At 39.7% G+C, this 15,668-nt stretch overlaps 1 protein-coding gene across 1 annotated transcript in view; it reads right to left on the reverse strand.

Annotated features, from left to right (window-relative positions):
• Positions 1-15,668, reverse strand: part of LOC140237504 (uncharacterized) — a 184,746-nt gene that overhangs the window by 148,139 nt on the left and 20,939 nt on the right. Inside the window, exons 25-31 of the mRNA XM_072317473.1 lie at positions 13,560-13,907; positions 12,445-12,582; positions 9,500-9,676; positions 8,543-8,839; positions 2,276-2,388; positions 1,321-1,528; positions 381-581 (exon numbers count right to left, since the gene is read on the reverse strand). Coding sequence (XP_072173574.1) covers positions 381-581; positions 1,321-1,528; positions 2,276-2,388; positions 8,543-8,839; positions 9,500-9,676; positions 12,445-12,582; positions 13,560-13,907 — 1,482 coding nt within the window. The remainder of the gene's footprint in view (positions 1-380; positions 582-1,320; positions 1,529-2,275; positions 2,389-8,542; positions 8,840-9,499; positions 9,677-12,444; positions 12,583-13,559; positions 13,908-15,668) is intronic.

Genomic DNA, 15,668 nt, shown 5'->3' on the forward strand with positions numbered 1-15,668 from the left:
TGTATGTACACTGTATCATTCCTTTAATTATCAGACAATTACTTTGTCATTTATATCATATTACTGTAACATTTACTATGACATATAAAGTGCCAAAAAGATCTGCATTCAAACAAACAAACAAAATAATTTTCCTGTCCTCTATGTGCTGGTCAAAATGTCTCTTGCAGATGTGCATGTTCTATTAAATCAGCTACAAGTCAAGGCAAAACACTTACAAGTCTGGGCAATACAATGGTACACATCATGCATCAAGCAGCATTAATTGATAAACCCATTGCATGTTTTGAGTGCCTATTGGAACAGAAAACCCCACAGCAGCTGTACACACTGTCCAAAGTCTTTGGCACATAAAGGGTTAAAGATGGGAAGTTCCTGACCTTCCTCTCTGCCACACATCTGTGGAGGTCATCACTCGTTGCCGCCACGGTCTGCTCCACCTCGGTGAGCTGTCTGTCGATGGTCGTCAGGTCCTGGCGGACTCGCTGCCTCTCCTTGGGGCACAGGTCATCGCACAGCGTCTCTTGCTGGCTGACCCTCCGGAAGGCCGCTCTCTTCCCAGCAAGCTCCACGCTCAGCTCCTGGTAAGGGGCAAAAAGACCAGAATAAAAAAAAAAAAAAAAAAAAACATAGTTTGTCTAGATCACCATTATACTAGCTCAGAGGCCTGTTTCAAAAAGATTGAGTGTAAGTTGCAATCAATTGCAAAATGCATTTCATAAACAACCTTGCCGTTGATCGTAATGTTAAGTAATGCTCAATCTATTTTAAGTTACACTTGATTTTTCTTGAAATCAAGCACAAGTGTCCTTTATGAGACAGGACCTACGTTCAATATTGAACTTAGGCTCAATTCACCAAGTTACGCTCCGTAGATCCAGCGTAAGATCAATCACCACTCTTTATGAAACAGACCCCTGGTGTAATGGAGGAAGTAGAAGCATAATATTACAGCGACTAGTCAAGTACTAGTCAGCAACTGGACATACATGATCATGCATGCTAGTGGACATGTTTATACATTCTCTCATGGACAGAACATTCTGCGATGTTCACCTATGGGAAAAATATTTCTGTTTCAACATATGACACATAATACAAAATAAAAGAATGGGATACAGAAATAGGCACAAACGATGTAGGAAAGAAATTAGCAAATCATGATATGTGATGCATAGAAAAATCTGAATTATGTAGGTCGTGTTGTAAATAGATTGGGTAAGTTCCATTCAAGATTGAATTTCACTGTGCAAGACAACATGCAGTCATCTGTTTGTTTGTTTGTTTTTCTTAGATCATTTTGTCAGAATTGAAGCTGACCTGTGTTCCCTCGAGTAGCTTCTGGACTTCCTCTGTGTACGGGCTGATGGTCTCTGGCTTGCTGGCGTTGGCACGGCAACCATCCAGCCACAGCTTGAACTGGTGTGCCTTCTCGAGGAGAGCGTTGTAGTCCGATTCCAGCCTCTCCAGCACCTCCAGGTTGTGATTCAGGCGGTCCTCGTTCAGCCGCCACTCCTCACGGATGGCACTGGTCATGTGACAAAGGGCAACCAATGGGAATTCAGCAACTGAATATTTTCAATACGACATCACCTAGTTAGGGCGGAGTTATTCTGATACAAACAGCAGGAGCTCTTTCAATAAAATCTGATGTCATTTTCTCACTGCTACCAATCAACTGCAACTTGTCAAGCCCTACATAGACTTCTTAATAGAGCACCACTTATTAATTGATGGATGCTTTTGACTGAATAAGATTAACATTTAAATCATCCCTTTCTCCACGCAAGTGAGATGAATTTGCTGACCGTATCTAAAAATGGCCCCTGATGAAGCCATACTGCTATATTTATTGAAGAGTAAAGTCTTTCTCTTGTGGCAAGGCAATAGTCTTAGTTTCTACTTAATGCAATATAATGAGAAGCAAATCAATCCTGGACAGTGTCCATTAGTGTTAGAATGATCACCTACTTGAACTGATCACTTTTAATAGGAAGAACACTTGCTATCTCGAATATTTGACATTGTTATTCAAGTATTCGTGGAGAGTCAGAGTGGTGTATATGTCATTAAAGCTTGTCAAAATGCATCTTCACTGTCTTCAGATCACATCAAATTGTTGCGCTGCCCTCATTTCACATTCGCAGATTACATACAAAAGAAAGAGATGGCTGATTGAATGTTTTTGACGTGAAAACAATGGTCGGTATGTAAAAGGGGCTTGTTTCACACAAAACACATCTTCTTGTAGGACAATGAAAAGAAAAAGACTCACTCCAGCTGTTCTCTGAGGGATGTTTCATCAGCAGAGCTCGCCAGTTTGCCAACTTCCCTCGCCGCCTGCTCCGCATCGTTGACGTGTCTTCTCCTTTCCTCTGCCGAGAGTCTCTGTCATATGGTAACGGAACATGGATGCATCAAAATAAAGCAGGTTAATGAACAAACACAAATAAATGGGAGTATGATACAGTAGAAATAAATGATAAAGAACATCAATGCACTTATAAATGTGCAAATATTAAAACAGCAAAATACCATCTCCACAAGATAAAAACCCTCATCAGAAATTTTTGTTTCTTTGCTTTTGGGTGTAAAACTGAAGTTAAGTAAATGCTCCATTCACAACAGACAGATAAAAAATAATTAGAAAGTGAGACCAAAATCTGTAAAGTAAGGAGTGCCTGCAAGACCTGAAAACATATTGTGGCAAAGACAAAATCAACATACAGAAATAAATGCCAATCAAGAGTAGTGAAGTCCTTTCATGTAAGCCCACTCTCATTCTTATCATATTTTTTTTCCCATTGCTAATGTGGAAATCTACGCTTACACTAGCAAAGAGTTTTGACAGATACAAGTTTTGTATATTTTTTGTTCCTCCCTCTTTTTCATTTTAAACTTTCTTTGGGTACTCAATGTATCCAGTAGTTGCATAATGAAACAATTAATGCACTACGTGTGCATTTTTTAAATAAGAGAATAGATCCACTGTGAAAACATATTGAAATGTATGACATATATATCTGTCATATACTCTGCTTTTGATCTAAGCCTCATGGGGTCTAAGTTATGCAAGAATAACCTTCAGAAGTTCTTATTGCTTGGCCACTTATGACTATTATATCTTCAAGATGATGCGAACTTGTGCAGTACTGGTTAGGCTCTTACATGTGTCTCTGCCAGACTTAACAGCTAAACTTGTCAGCAATCAATGTGAAAAGTAAACTGAAGAAGAGGATACAGGGTCGTTCAGTCATATACGACTGAGCCTAGGTTTTAAAGCAGCCATAGTGTACTTTCTTCATTGAATTTCCATGAATGGGGATGATGTTGCTGCACCAACTCAAGTCAGGCAGAAAATAGTTATCTATTTGAAGAAAGGATTAGCAGCATGCAGTGTGGAGGTCTTAATCCACTTAACACCATGTAATGCTGGTAATCTCCTTAATCACACCAGTTATATGCAAAGGGCACTGGGTCCTTATATCAACACACTAGCCTATAAAATGCAGCATCATTCTCCCCAGAAAAATTTCAAGCTAGAAGAATCTGTGACAAAATTACTTTATGTTCAATTAAGAGAATGTAGTGGGGGAAAAAATGAGCATACATCTCCCTATCTTGCACCTAACTAAACTGTATTGGTGTTACCTCAAGTTTAAAAAGTAGGCACTCATGCAAACATTAAGGAGACACAATGAAAACACAAAAGTAACAAGTAAAAAACTACAGAAATTGTGTCTTTGCTGTAGATCCACTGCACTGAGCTTGTGGAATAGACTTATTTATTGTGTAATAAATACACACAATCCTGTTCTTATCCTATCTGACAAGATTTAAACAATTGTGATGCTTTACTAAAATACACAAACATACACAATTTTATACACGCATACAAACACACTAACAATGAAAAGAGAGTACATCTTGTAATTAGAGAAGTGGAGGATATGGTGAATAGACTGCGGGGATATTCTGTATGTCATGATGTAAAAGTGAGGACATACATATCATCCACTCATCAGGCACAAGTGAGACCAAAGGTGCATTACAATGGCAAAAGCACAGTGTACGAACCCTCTGCTTAACATCACTTTTTGACAATATCCAACCCCTGGAGTGGGGGGCCCCAGCCCCCGGGACCCCAGACAAACTGATGCTGCGCTGGTAGCGGTGGGAACGCCTTCTCAGCTGATCTGGGATGGATTCCTGGGGACTGGGCAACCTTTCCTGACCACCTGCAGCACTGGCAACATTAAAATCCACTTGGAGGGCCGCGGGAGGTGTGAGGGGCACAAACTCGCCCCTCATGCTGGACTGCTCCGTCCCCATGCTGCTAACTTTACTGGCCCGTCGGCTGCGGCTGCTACAACACCACCCGGGCATCTGGTCCCCAGACAACAACAAACACTCCCCGCCTCCAGAAGCAGAAAAATGGGGGGAAAAGTCAACAAAGGGGTATTCACTCGATTTAGTGCCCCCTCCCCCTCCCTTTGTATTAGGGCTGGAAGCATACAGAAACTACACTTTCACCGAGTCATTGTGTAAGCACGCTTTGTGTCTGGAACTCCAGTAACATGCAAATGAGCGAAGGTAAATATATGAGACCCCTTCCCCAAAACGAGATGCCATCTCTTGTTGATGCCATCTCTGCTCACTGAGGGAAGCCAGGGGTGCAAACAATACCCCTCTCCCTGCTCCCTATAGGACAAGCATGGGGGGTAAAGAGGGCAGGATATTGATCGTCAGACTGGTTGAATGCCAGGGTATTGATCCTCAAGGTCCTTTGTGTTGTCACAAGTGTTTTCACCTGAGCAAGACAAGCTCCCTTTGAGGCAAAGCAAGCAGCATTCCTAAGTAGCTTCATAATTACCCAATTCATTGCAATTTGTGTGATTTCCTGTAAGCTACTATGCACCGTAATTTTTCCTTTTTGCTCTACACTTCTGCTTTATACTGACTTTTTAAGCCTAAAAAAAGCACTTCAATGAATTCAAAGATGATGAGTGAGAATGGTAACTTTTCATTGATGTTGAATTTTGGCAAGATATATAAAATGCAAGGGAGATTCAATTTCATAGTATGCAAGCAGGCTCTTCTTGAGATGGCATTTTGACATTAGACATTTTTGACATCTTCACATGGGGATATCAGACGGAAGCATGATTTTTTTCTTCCAGTCATATTTGTGTAAAGTGGTGGAGTAACATGCCCACTTTAACTTGGAATATAGCTTTCCTGCCAAGACATGTAACATATAAGTTTATGGAGCAACTTGCCCACTTTAGTGTACATAGAGTTTGTAGAACCAGAAAGCTGGAATCTATTCATTACCAAGATACAATAGCTGCTTGCTATGCAGTGTATTATGTGTAGTGCCACCACGCAACCTAAAGGTTGAATGAGTTTATGAAACAAAAGAGGTACTGCCACCCTACTTGAATAGTGGATTTAGTGGCAATGACTGGACAGTGGCAATGACTGGACAGTGACTTAGAGATAGAAAACCACATAAAAGTGGCTGGTATTGTTCTATGTTACTTTGAAGTTTGCCACCTTGTGATGCCGTACAAAGAACCAGAGTACAGCATGCATGTAGAATGCTTTGTATTAAGTTTCTTTCTCAATCTCCCTCTCTCCCTCTCCTATCTCTCCCTCTGCCTCTTTGTCTCTCTCTCTCTCCCTTACCATTCATGGTCAGTTTTTGTATAAAGTTTCTTTGAGAAGGGTTAGTCAGGAAAGCTTGGGTATGCTTCAAGAGATGAGTATTATGGGATAGTAGGAGCAGGAGAATGTACATAGTATATATTGGAGTTGATACTCCTGTTCGGAGTCTCTCTCCCCAAGCCCTGTGAAGTGGAAGGACGTGTTCCAGTTTCTCCGAGACCAAGCTGTTATACTTAAATGTTTTAGTGGAGAAACTCAACCTTTTGCATTTATACACGAAGTTCCGTCCTGACATAACCAAGTCATGTCCAGTGTACGTCAGTTCAAAGTTGTTAAGAAGTTTTGAATGATATTTTATGGACGCTTTGCTGTACATTCGAAACGATCTGTTATATGTTGGTCAATCTAAGGAGAAGTCAAACGACTGCTTAGTGCTTTGTGGACCAGACATGCAGCTTCGAGAATTTGCAGCAAGCCCGAAGTAACCTTCATTTGGACAAGGACCTCCCCCCCAACTGTGAGTCAACTCAACGCAGAGATGTCCTCTGGTCATCGTTCACGGACCCTCTTCACTTCATGAACTGAGCGCTCCAACGAGATTCGCCATCAGTTAGCATGTTAATTCAACCGCGAGGACTGTATCTATGAGCATTTTGCATGAATATTGAATGGTAGAGACCCAATCCCCTTCATTGAATATCAGAGTGGACTTATATGTGAGTACATTCTTATCTCTGTTATTTGTATATGTATAATAACTCTTTTTATTTTTCATGGTTAAAAGAGATCAAACTGGTTGCTCTAATGCCTGACTTTGAATAAATCTCAACACCAACGAGGTGATTAACATAATCCAATGTGTACCACATTGTCTTTGTCACTGCTTTGACGCCCACACATTTGGTTTGATTAATGTCTCTGTGTGATATATCCATTTGGATGAAATTATGTATTCGGGGTGAGAATAAGCCATCCTGACAAGTGACTTTATTCTACACACACACACTAACAACCCCCTTACATTTGAAAGAACAAACAGAAAACAAAGATGAAATGCAACTCAGAGCTTGATTGAACTAAATTCAACTGGTGACAAGTTTCAACTTGATTCAACTGGCAACAAGTTTCCACAATATTCAGAGGCTGTCAAAGGATCTTCAGCGAATGAAATCAAGTCTTTTTGGGAGCTTCATATTAGCTTAGAGTGATGATTTCATATCTAATACACACGTTTAAATGTTCATCTTGTGGAATATTTCAAAGAACGTAAACCAAAGAGCAAACATACCACCAGAACTATAAGAAACTTCATATCATTAGCTCACAGTGCTATACTGAATAAAAAGATCTTCTAAAAACTATCACTCCATATGAAATGCCAGCACAACATCCAACTCTGATTGAACTACAACTCGCTGGAGTATCGACTAAATTCCAATGGCACATTCCATGGCCTAATGTGCTTTATCCCCCAGTCCTCCTTTGTCCAATCCTTGGCAAAACAGCTCTATTGATTTCTCACGCTAATCCACAAATGCCACATCTCCTTGTGGCAAGGAGAAAAACCAAGGGGGTTGGTGTTCTGTAGAACACTGAGGGCGCTCTATCAAAACTTTTCTTCTTTTTTTTTTCTTTTTTGGAGATGTTGGTGCTCACACTGTCCTATTGCAGACACCATGAACAAGAAGACTTACCATATCACAAAATTTCAACAGAAATATGATAGTCCCATTGCTAAGAAATGGTTGGACACATGAACAAAGACAATTTAAATTGTTTTAACAATTGTAAATTTTTTGCTGAGCAATTCAATGTTACAATGAAGATCAATATAAAGGCCCCTCATAAAATCCTATTTCCATTTCTTCACATTGAGTGGCGTGACCAACCATAGCGGACAGGACGGGTGGCGGCTGCCGCTGCCGGGCTGGTGATATGCTGAGTCACTGCACGACTCAGTTTCAGAAGTCATAATTAGAAGTTTGAAAAAGTGTCAATATTTTAGTAGTCTTTTTTTCTAATAAACCATTTCCAGACATTTGTTCACACTATTCCTAAATTTCACTTCAGATGACTCACAGACAGGACAAATAGTTGCATCATGCAGCATTGTGATTTGATATGGCATTATGTTGCATGTGCATGGTGTTCCACTTATATACACATACCAGTATCACAACTGTTCACATCATTACTGTAGTGTTTTTACAGTCATTATCATAAAAAACTTCAGTGACGCTCCACAATTGTTTTGTCTTGCTCTTCACGAGTATCATCAATTAACTGGAATGAAAACTTTCAGGTCACTTTCTCACACCCTCCTGCCTTCGTCCTTTTACTGAACAAGGCATCACACGAACATGTCATCACTGTCTCCTTGTGGACAGGCATAAATTGTATCTACAACACTTCCACTCCATCATCTCTGCATCTCAATTGTGGTACACAATCTTCCATCTCCACAACTGCCACCACCAAAGCACCAAACAAACACATACAAACAAACAAACAGATAAACAAATCATCAAATGTACAATATATAGAAATTCTGTTGCACTATATCCCACGCTGGATTATGAAAGAACAATAAACCACTTTGCAGATATTCCACTCATTTCCATAAGTGCACACACACAAAAAAAAAGATGACAAAAAGTTATAGGAATAACGTTCGCATGGGACATTAGTGTCTCCATAGAGATGCTCTTTTTAGGAGCTGAATGTCTTTGTTCAAAACATGCCTACTGGCCAAAACATATTATCATCTCACAAGTGTAAAGTGTTGCTAATAGAGAGAGTATTCTCCTTTCGAATGAGAGACAAAACAGCTACCAACTCTCCCATTGCTGCAGCGCCGCAGATAACGGAGACTCACCTCAAGCTGCTCGATCTTCTCTCGGCAGGTGTGAACCCTGTCCTGCTCGACCTTCTCCACGACCTCTGTGATCTCTGCCATCTGATCCCTGACCTCCGACAAGGCCGACTCCAGGGCCTCCGCGTTGGCCAGCTGCCTCTCGCGCTCACCCTTCAGCTGGCTGGTGGCGTCCAGCAGGGCCTCGATGTCGGCGGTGAGGGCCTGCAGCTCGGGGTCGCTCTCCTCGCACAGGTCTTCTCTCTGCCTCCTCAGGCTCCTTATGTCGTCTCCATGGCTACGAATGTCATCAATCATGGCCTGAGGGATGCAAAAAATCACATGGTGTGGCGTAATCATGGAAACTTCCTCTCACACACTCTTAAGGAAGGAGCTTGCAACATATGAGAATACAAATTCTCATTCTGTTCTTAATGGTTGAGCTTAATTGCATCATTTGATATGACTTGATATTTTAATCTTCACAATGTGTCACTACAGCTGTAGCTTGAGGTATGCTAAGAAACACAGGGTGTCATAATGGAAATCAATGATGGAGCTTATACACTCTTTGAATATGACTTGACTTTTGACCTTCACAATGTATCTAGCAACTGAATAGAAGTCACATTTTACCTCTTACTCTTTCATCTGTAGAATTACCATTTCCTTCCCATGGGAACCAATTTAAGTTCAAAATTATTCAAATTCAAATTCACTTTTGGTTTTATCATAAAAACACCAAATAAAAGTCCGAAGACATGTTATTTTGAGTTTATCAAAATCTAATCATCAAATACCCAGTACCATATAAACGCTGATGTAAAAATGTGTCAGTATTAGAACATTAGTGTCACTAGAATTTTGAGTTGTCTTTGAGGTGTACATAGACAGACTAGAATGAAACATTTAATTTTTAAAGATGCACACACTGTTCTAAATATCATGGCCCTGCCTGCCGATGACCTCGAGCTTTAATACCTGAGCAGTGTCCAGCAGCTGCTTGGCCTGGCTGGACTGGACCATGGCGGGCTTCTCTTGTTCCTGGACCAATGCCTTCCGGGCCTGGTCCAGCCACTGTCGCAGGTCTTGCTTGGATCTTTCCACCTGGCTCCACTGACTGGCCAACTGCTCAGTTTCTCCGAGTTGATTCTCGGTCTACATGCATTAAAGAAAAGAAAATCATGGTTTAGATTAAGAGATGCACATTGCATTTTTAGAGGTGTGAATATAGACCGATTCAAGTGACTGTTCATGGAAGTGCGCCCTCTTAAGGCGACGCCATTACTGGGGGCCAACCAGGCCGGGTCGGCAAGCGCCGTGCGTGCGTGGCAAGGGTGCCAGCGGCAGCCAGTGCTTTTACCACCCGGCGCCAGCCGGCCAGCTAGCTATCTCTGGCGCTGGCAGCGATCGACGCATCTGGATTTGTGACAACTCTAACGTCTACTTTTTTTTTCGTTAGCTAATTAATAAAATTAAACAACTTATACCGGCTATGAGCGAATGGGTAGATGGCATATACGGCTGTAGCCAAAACTTGAACTTCAAGGTAAATATCGGTACGATCCGTGAGTGGAATTGTAACACGTTAGACTCTATTTCTTTTGCGATGACCTGGGTACTCGCGTGTATAGCCCCTTAACATTAGATCTATTCACATTTGTGTAAGAGGATAAAAAACACCTGGGGAGAACTATGGCTAGGCGCAGACAGACGTCTAGATAGTAAGCCTAGACTGTTGAGCAGTTAACTGATATAATTAAATACAAATAATGAATCAGTTTTGAGCTAGATAGTAGATATGGCGCTATCAAAGCAACTAATAAGATCAGTTAACTTAAACCTTTTTAAGCTTTTGCCTTTTCTCGGACCAGTGGGGTAAAGTCTGTCTAACGTTTTTTAGATTTTGTCTAGAATTCTAGGCAACAGTCCAGACTAGATCTAGACCCGTCTAGACCTATTGACTTCTACCTAGAACCCTCTAACGTTAGCTACATCCTATATCATTTTCGGTTGTCACTAACTTCCGGCAAGTCTAAGTAAGTAAACCAAACTGAAGGCAAATCTAGGCGTTTCTAAGCCGTACAAACTTAAGAAGTTAATTCACGTCGCCTAATGTCAACAACCAAACATTCTACTGTTTAAGGTCTAAGTAACCTTGCATTTAACATCGCGCTATTAAACGCCTAAAATTATAATCTATATACAAAAGTGATTTTCAAATCAAACTTTCTTACTATGAATTATGCTTATGAAACGGATGTTTGCCACCATTCATGGCAGTTTAATATCTATAAGTATCACTTTATCAAAAATTAATTCAAATTCAGAGTTCCAGGCCCAAATTGAATATGGTCAATTTAATGCTGAACGCTTAGTGAAGAAGTAAAAATTTACAATATATATAAGATTTTTTTTTTTTACACATCTTGAAACATATTTGGCTGTAGTGATAGGCTTTAAAATGTTTGTCATATACAATGTACAGTGTAGTATACTAGTAGCCAGGAAGTGTATTCTAACTTTTGTAAGTATTGCACCAAGCATTTAAAATATATATATATATATATATATATATATATATATATATATATATATATATATATATATATATATATCTAATTAATTCTCAAAATCTTTGATCTGAACCTGTCTTCTAAAATGAACAACTTTATTTCACGAATATGAATATGCAGTGATTTAGCCTAATCAAATAGAGAATCTATTAGGCATAGGCCAAAGTTTGTTTAAAAAATCTGTGCATTTTTTATACCGCTGTGTTTCACTTAAGTGTATATTATATTCATCATGCGTCAGTATATTAGTGTCTGAATTTCACACACTGACGTGCAGCTTCCATTTCCGTTTTTTCGCCTGTTATTTTATTTTGTGCACCCAAACAACTGCACAATATGTGTTTTTTTTTCCTGATCCTTTGAAGCTTTCATTAATTTTAGATCGATATGTCTGAATTACTCAATTTGTTCAAAAGAAAGGCATTAAATGCCGCTGAATGACTTTTCCACAGTGAGTAAAACAATCACAATTTTAGCGCGGCGGTCGCCGACCCAGCGGCCGCCGGCGGTGCATGCGGCCGCGCCCGGCTAACTATGCGCGATGGGTACGCTGGGCTGCTAGCTGCAAGTGCAACTCGCTGGGTAGCTAGCTCGCTGGGAGCCCCCGTTGGCCCCCAGTTATGGTGGCCGTTATAGCGCCGCTAGTGGCGGTAGGTGAATAGGCCATCGAAATTGAAACGGTCTATATAACAGGTGACATTCTGACAGGTGTTAAAATTCCTTTAAATACTCTATCTTCTTAAGGTGTGCAGTGCCGAGGGAAATAATGTCTAACGGGGAACACATAACTCCGAAGGAACTGTCAAGTTTTATATTATAGTGATAGATATGGCAATATTTGTATATTACACACTCTGCGTCAGTCTACATAATAAACAGCACTTCATTCCAGCCCAATCAGCAGCCAGTCAAACTCTGGACTTTAGCCGACGTGACATCACATATAAAATTTACAATTTGATCCTCGCTGCATTAAGTCACATGATTGCATTATGACCAATCACCAACCAGCATTTATGTAGAGTATTCAATAAATATGTATACATTAGTATAAATAACATAGTGTACTTTTGCTTTCCACATTAAAATATTGCTTTCAACCAAGAAGTCTCTCATGAAGCTTTCTAGCTATATGTGTTGATGTCTGCTCTTAACTCTGTACACACAGGTGTTACATCATGCTGCTTACTAGCCTTCAACAAGTTGTTGGACCCTACAATTTCTATTCCATGCACTGCTTTCCTTGTGATATATTTACACTTGCGAGCACAAGATATTTGTCTGTAGGTAAACGTTTTTCTTCTTGTCATTCTATAGGTTTAGCTTTTAGTTTTTATGCATCCAGCTGACCTGATCTATGAGCTGATCCAGCTGGTTGTTGACCTTGGTTGCTAGGGCGGCTGTGGAGGAGTCGCCGGGTCTCTCATCCACTCTCTCTTCAGCGGCTTGTACCAACTGGCGATGCATGCGGGCGGTGTCCAGCGTGGTCTAAATCATCATGGTCAAAGACAATTTTGTGGTGATACATTCCTTAAATACTCATGGTATAATGAGGATCTTTACTTTTTTTTCCCCCAGTACTCCCTAAACATTTTATTTTTACCAGGAAACCTAAATATGATGCGTGTCACAACAAAATAATTTCTTGAAAGTAAAATTTCAATATGACATTTTATTGATAAGCCATATTGTGTTCTGATGGTATGTTATATAACTGAGATTTATGGCTTGCAGCTGTCTTAATTTTATGCCAGCCCCAATGTGTCAGTCAAACATTGCCTATGGAGAAAGCGTTGTTACTGAGAAAACTTGCATTTGTTCGTTTGAAAATACTTGGTATTTGTATGCTCTCTTCAACTTATATAAATGAGCTACCATAACATCAAAGTATACATCAGTATCAAAATGGAAGCCTTGCAGTTCATTACAATGTTTAAGAAATGATAAGATACATTTGCAGATTTTTCTGAGGCAGTTGTTTTCTCCATTCCCAAAAGTACATGTTTAGATATATAAAGCATTTCTGATGAAGGAAAATGTTAAATAAATAAGACAATAAATGTTGAATAAGAAAAGTTGTAATATGCATCAATGCATTAATAGTTTATTTTTTTCACATGATAAAAAAAATCGACGAAAAAACTGGTGAGACTGATTTGGTAATTTTCACACTCTTAAAGACGTGATTCTGCAAAGATCCGTTTTCAAGGGACCATGTTTTAGTGCATCAAACAAAAAACACTCAATTTGCATCAAGGCAGAAAACCCCATGCGTGATGTTATGTTATTCAAGAAAACTTATGCATGTGACAGTGCTGAATGATCACAAAAGTGATGAATTCTTGCATATTGAGGAGTAAGGTGCTAAAATTGCACTGGTAGAAGAAGAAAAAGACAGTGGATGAAGCGGCAGCAGACGATATTTCTGATTGTTTTGAATGAAATTGCTCTGCCACCATTCCCACCTTTAGTGCCTCAACCTGTCTCTCGGCATCCTCCAGGCTCCGCGTCTTGACCTCCGACCCCGGCATAATGGGCACCGCATCCCATGCCTGCAATAGCCAATCGTGACAGTGCTCGAGAGCGTCGCGGTATTTCTGCCGCTGCTGGACGGCAGACTGCAGCCGCGCCTGGATCTTCCTTGCGGTCTGATCCAGGGCGTCCAGCCCCTCCCGCAGCTGGGTTAGTTGCCCCTTCACCCGTTGCTGCAAATCCGGGCTGTTAGTACTGACGGAATCGGCGATTAGGGCTTCACCCTTGCACTCGGCAGTGTCAATCTTTGCTGTGCATTCTGTCAGTTCACGCATTAGGCTCTGAATATATACATATTTTTGTTTTTTCCCCCAGATTAGTCAAGCCAAGCGTGGAAGCGGATACGGTTGTGAAAAGGTCGGGGAGAGAGGTGGAATCACAGCACGAGTGTTAGCAAGCACAAATTGAACACTTGTAGTATAACGGCTGTTAGATATTGTGCAATGGGTGTTGTGGATTGATATATATGAGACTATGGATTAAGATGTACATGTAAGTAGTGAATGTAACAATATGAATACCATGACAAACACACACACACACACACACACAAAATGACATCTCAAACTTTTCCTCCTTTCTATTCCAGTTTACAATCAATAAGGCAAAAGCATCATGATACACTCTTAGGAAAATGCAACAAAATTATGGTTACAGCAATTCTGTTTAAAGGAGTGCATAACGTTTGCAGTGGCTAACGTCTGCATAATGTTTATACTGATTTTTTTTTTTTTTTCATATCAAATAATTACATTTTGGCTAAAATAGTAGTATTAAAAATGCAGATTGACAACACTTCTCCAAGGAGATTAAATGGATGAAAATGTGCTACTGGCAAGTTACATAGGACTTTCAACTACTTGAATCATAATCTCATGAATAGCATTTAACGCTTTCCTTAACAAAACAGTGTATCTGAATTCATAACTTGTCTGATCAGACCTCCATCATTAACAAAAAAAGCTATATTGCCATAGATTTTATCAAAGTGCATGCATTCTTTACTTTGTGTTATTTTGCAATACAATAATGGGTAAGTTTTGACAAAGGGTGAGGGTGGAAAGATTTCACAGCATGGTATGTGCAATTATTGCATTATTAGTTGTCGCACTTACAATAACACAAACAATAACACAGTCTCAAATTTTTCAAGAACTACATGTACTCCACTGCCCTCTACACTAAGATGGGACATTTCTAAAAACAAGGTTGATCAGTGATGTGAAGCATGTTACAAGTTATTACCCGTCACCAATCTAATAAATGCTCCAGTATGGTGCTGGAGAAATAGTGCGTTTTCAAAGAATATGTCTACAGTTTGTATCGACAGTTTGTGCTAAAAGCACAAACTCAGAGATGTTGCTGGGTACAAGGCATTCTAAACGCTACTTATGAATCTATATCGATATGTGGAGCTAGATAGCAAGTTGAATGGTCTTTTTCAATTGTTGACAAAAGCGCTATAAGGGGGATAAAATACTATATGATTCTGATTTCTAACAGATTTTCATCTACATTTCAAGTTCACATTTGGAGTAATATACTCTAACATGATTTTGAAATTAAAGAGAAGCTTTGTCATAGTTGGAGTGGGGTTTTTTCCGCAAAAGATAAAAAACTTGCGTGTGGCTTGATTTTCTTTTTTCTATCTTTCTCTCTCCCTGTCCCTCTCTCTTTCTCTCTCTCTCTCTCTCTCACTCTCTCATTGCATGATGAACATGGGAATTGGTGGTTAATATGCTTGCAATATTGATGAAAGCATTAACTTAAACAATTGATATATGTCAATATTAAGTGCATTTGTGTAGTAAGTGACATATACAGTTGTATGCTTTGATCTTGTAGAAAAAATACAATTTCATTTCATACAGAGAAAAGTACATACATCAAGCACCATCAAAACAATATCTTTCATTTAAATAAGTTTGTCATGACCATTGCAATAGTACAAATTGTCTTGATAAGAATTTGAGGAATTCATCCCAACATTTCTTTTAAAGTTCCAACAAAACATTTTTTACTGCCACAACTTAAATTCAATA

Source organism: Diadema setosum, chromosome 1 (assembly GCF_964275005.1).
Source record: "Diadema setosum chromosome 1, eeDiaSeto1, whole genome shotgun sequence".
Classification (NCBI taxonomy): Eukaryota; Metazoa; Echinodermata; class Echinoidea; order Diadematoida; family Diadematidae; genus Diadema; species Diadema setosum.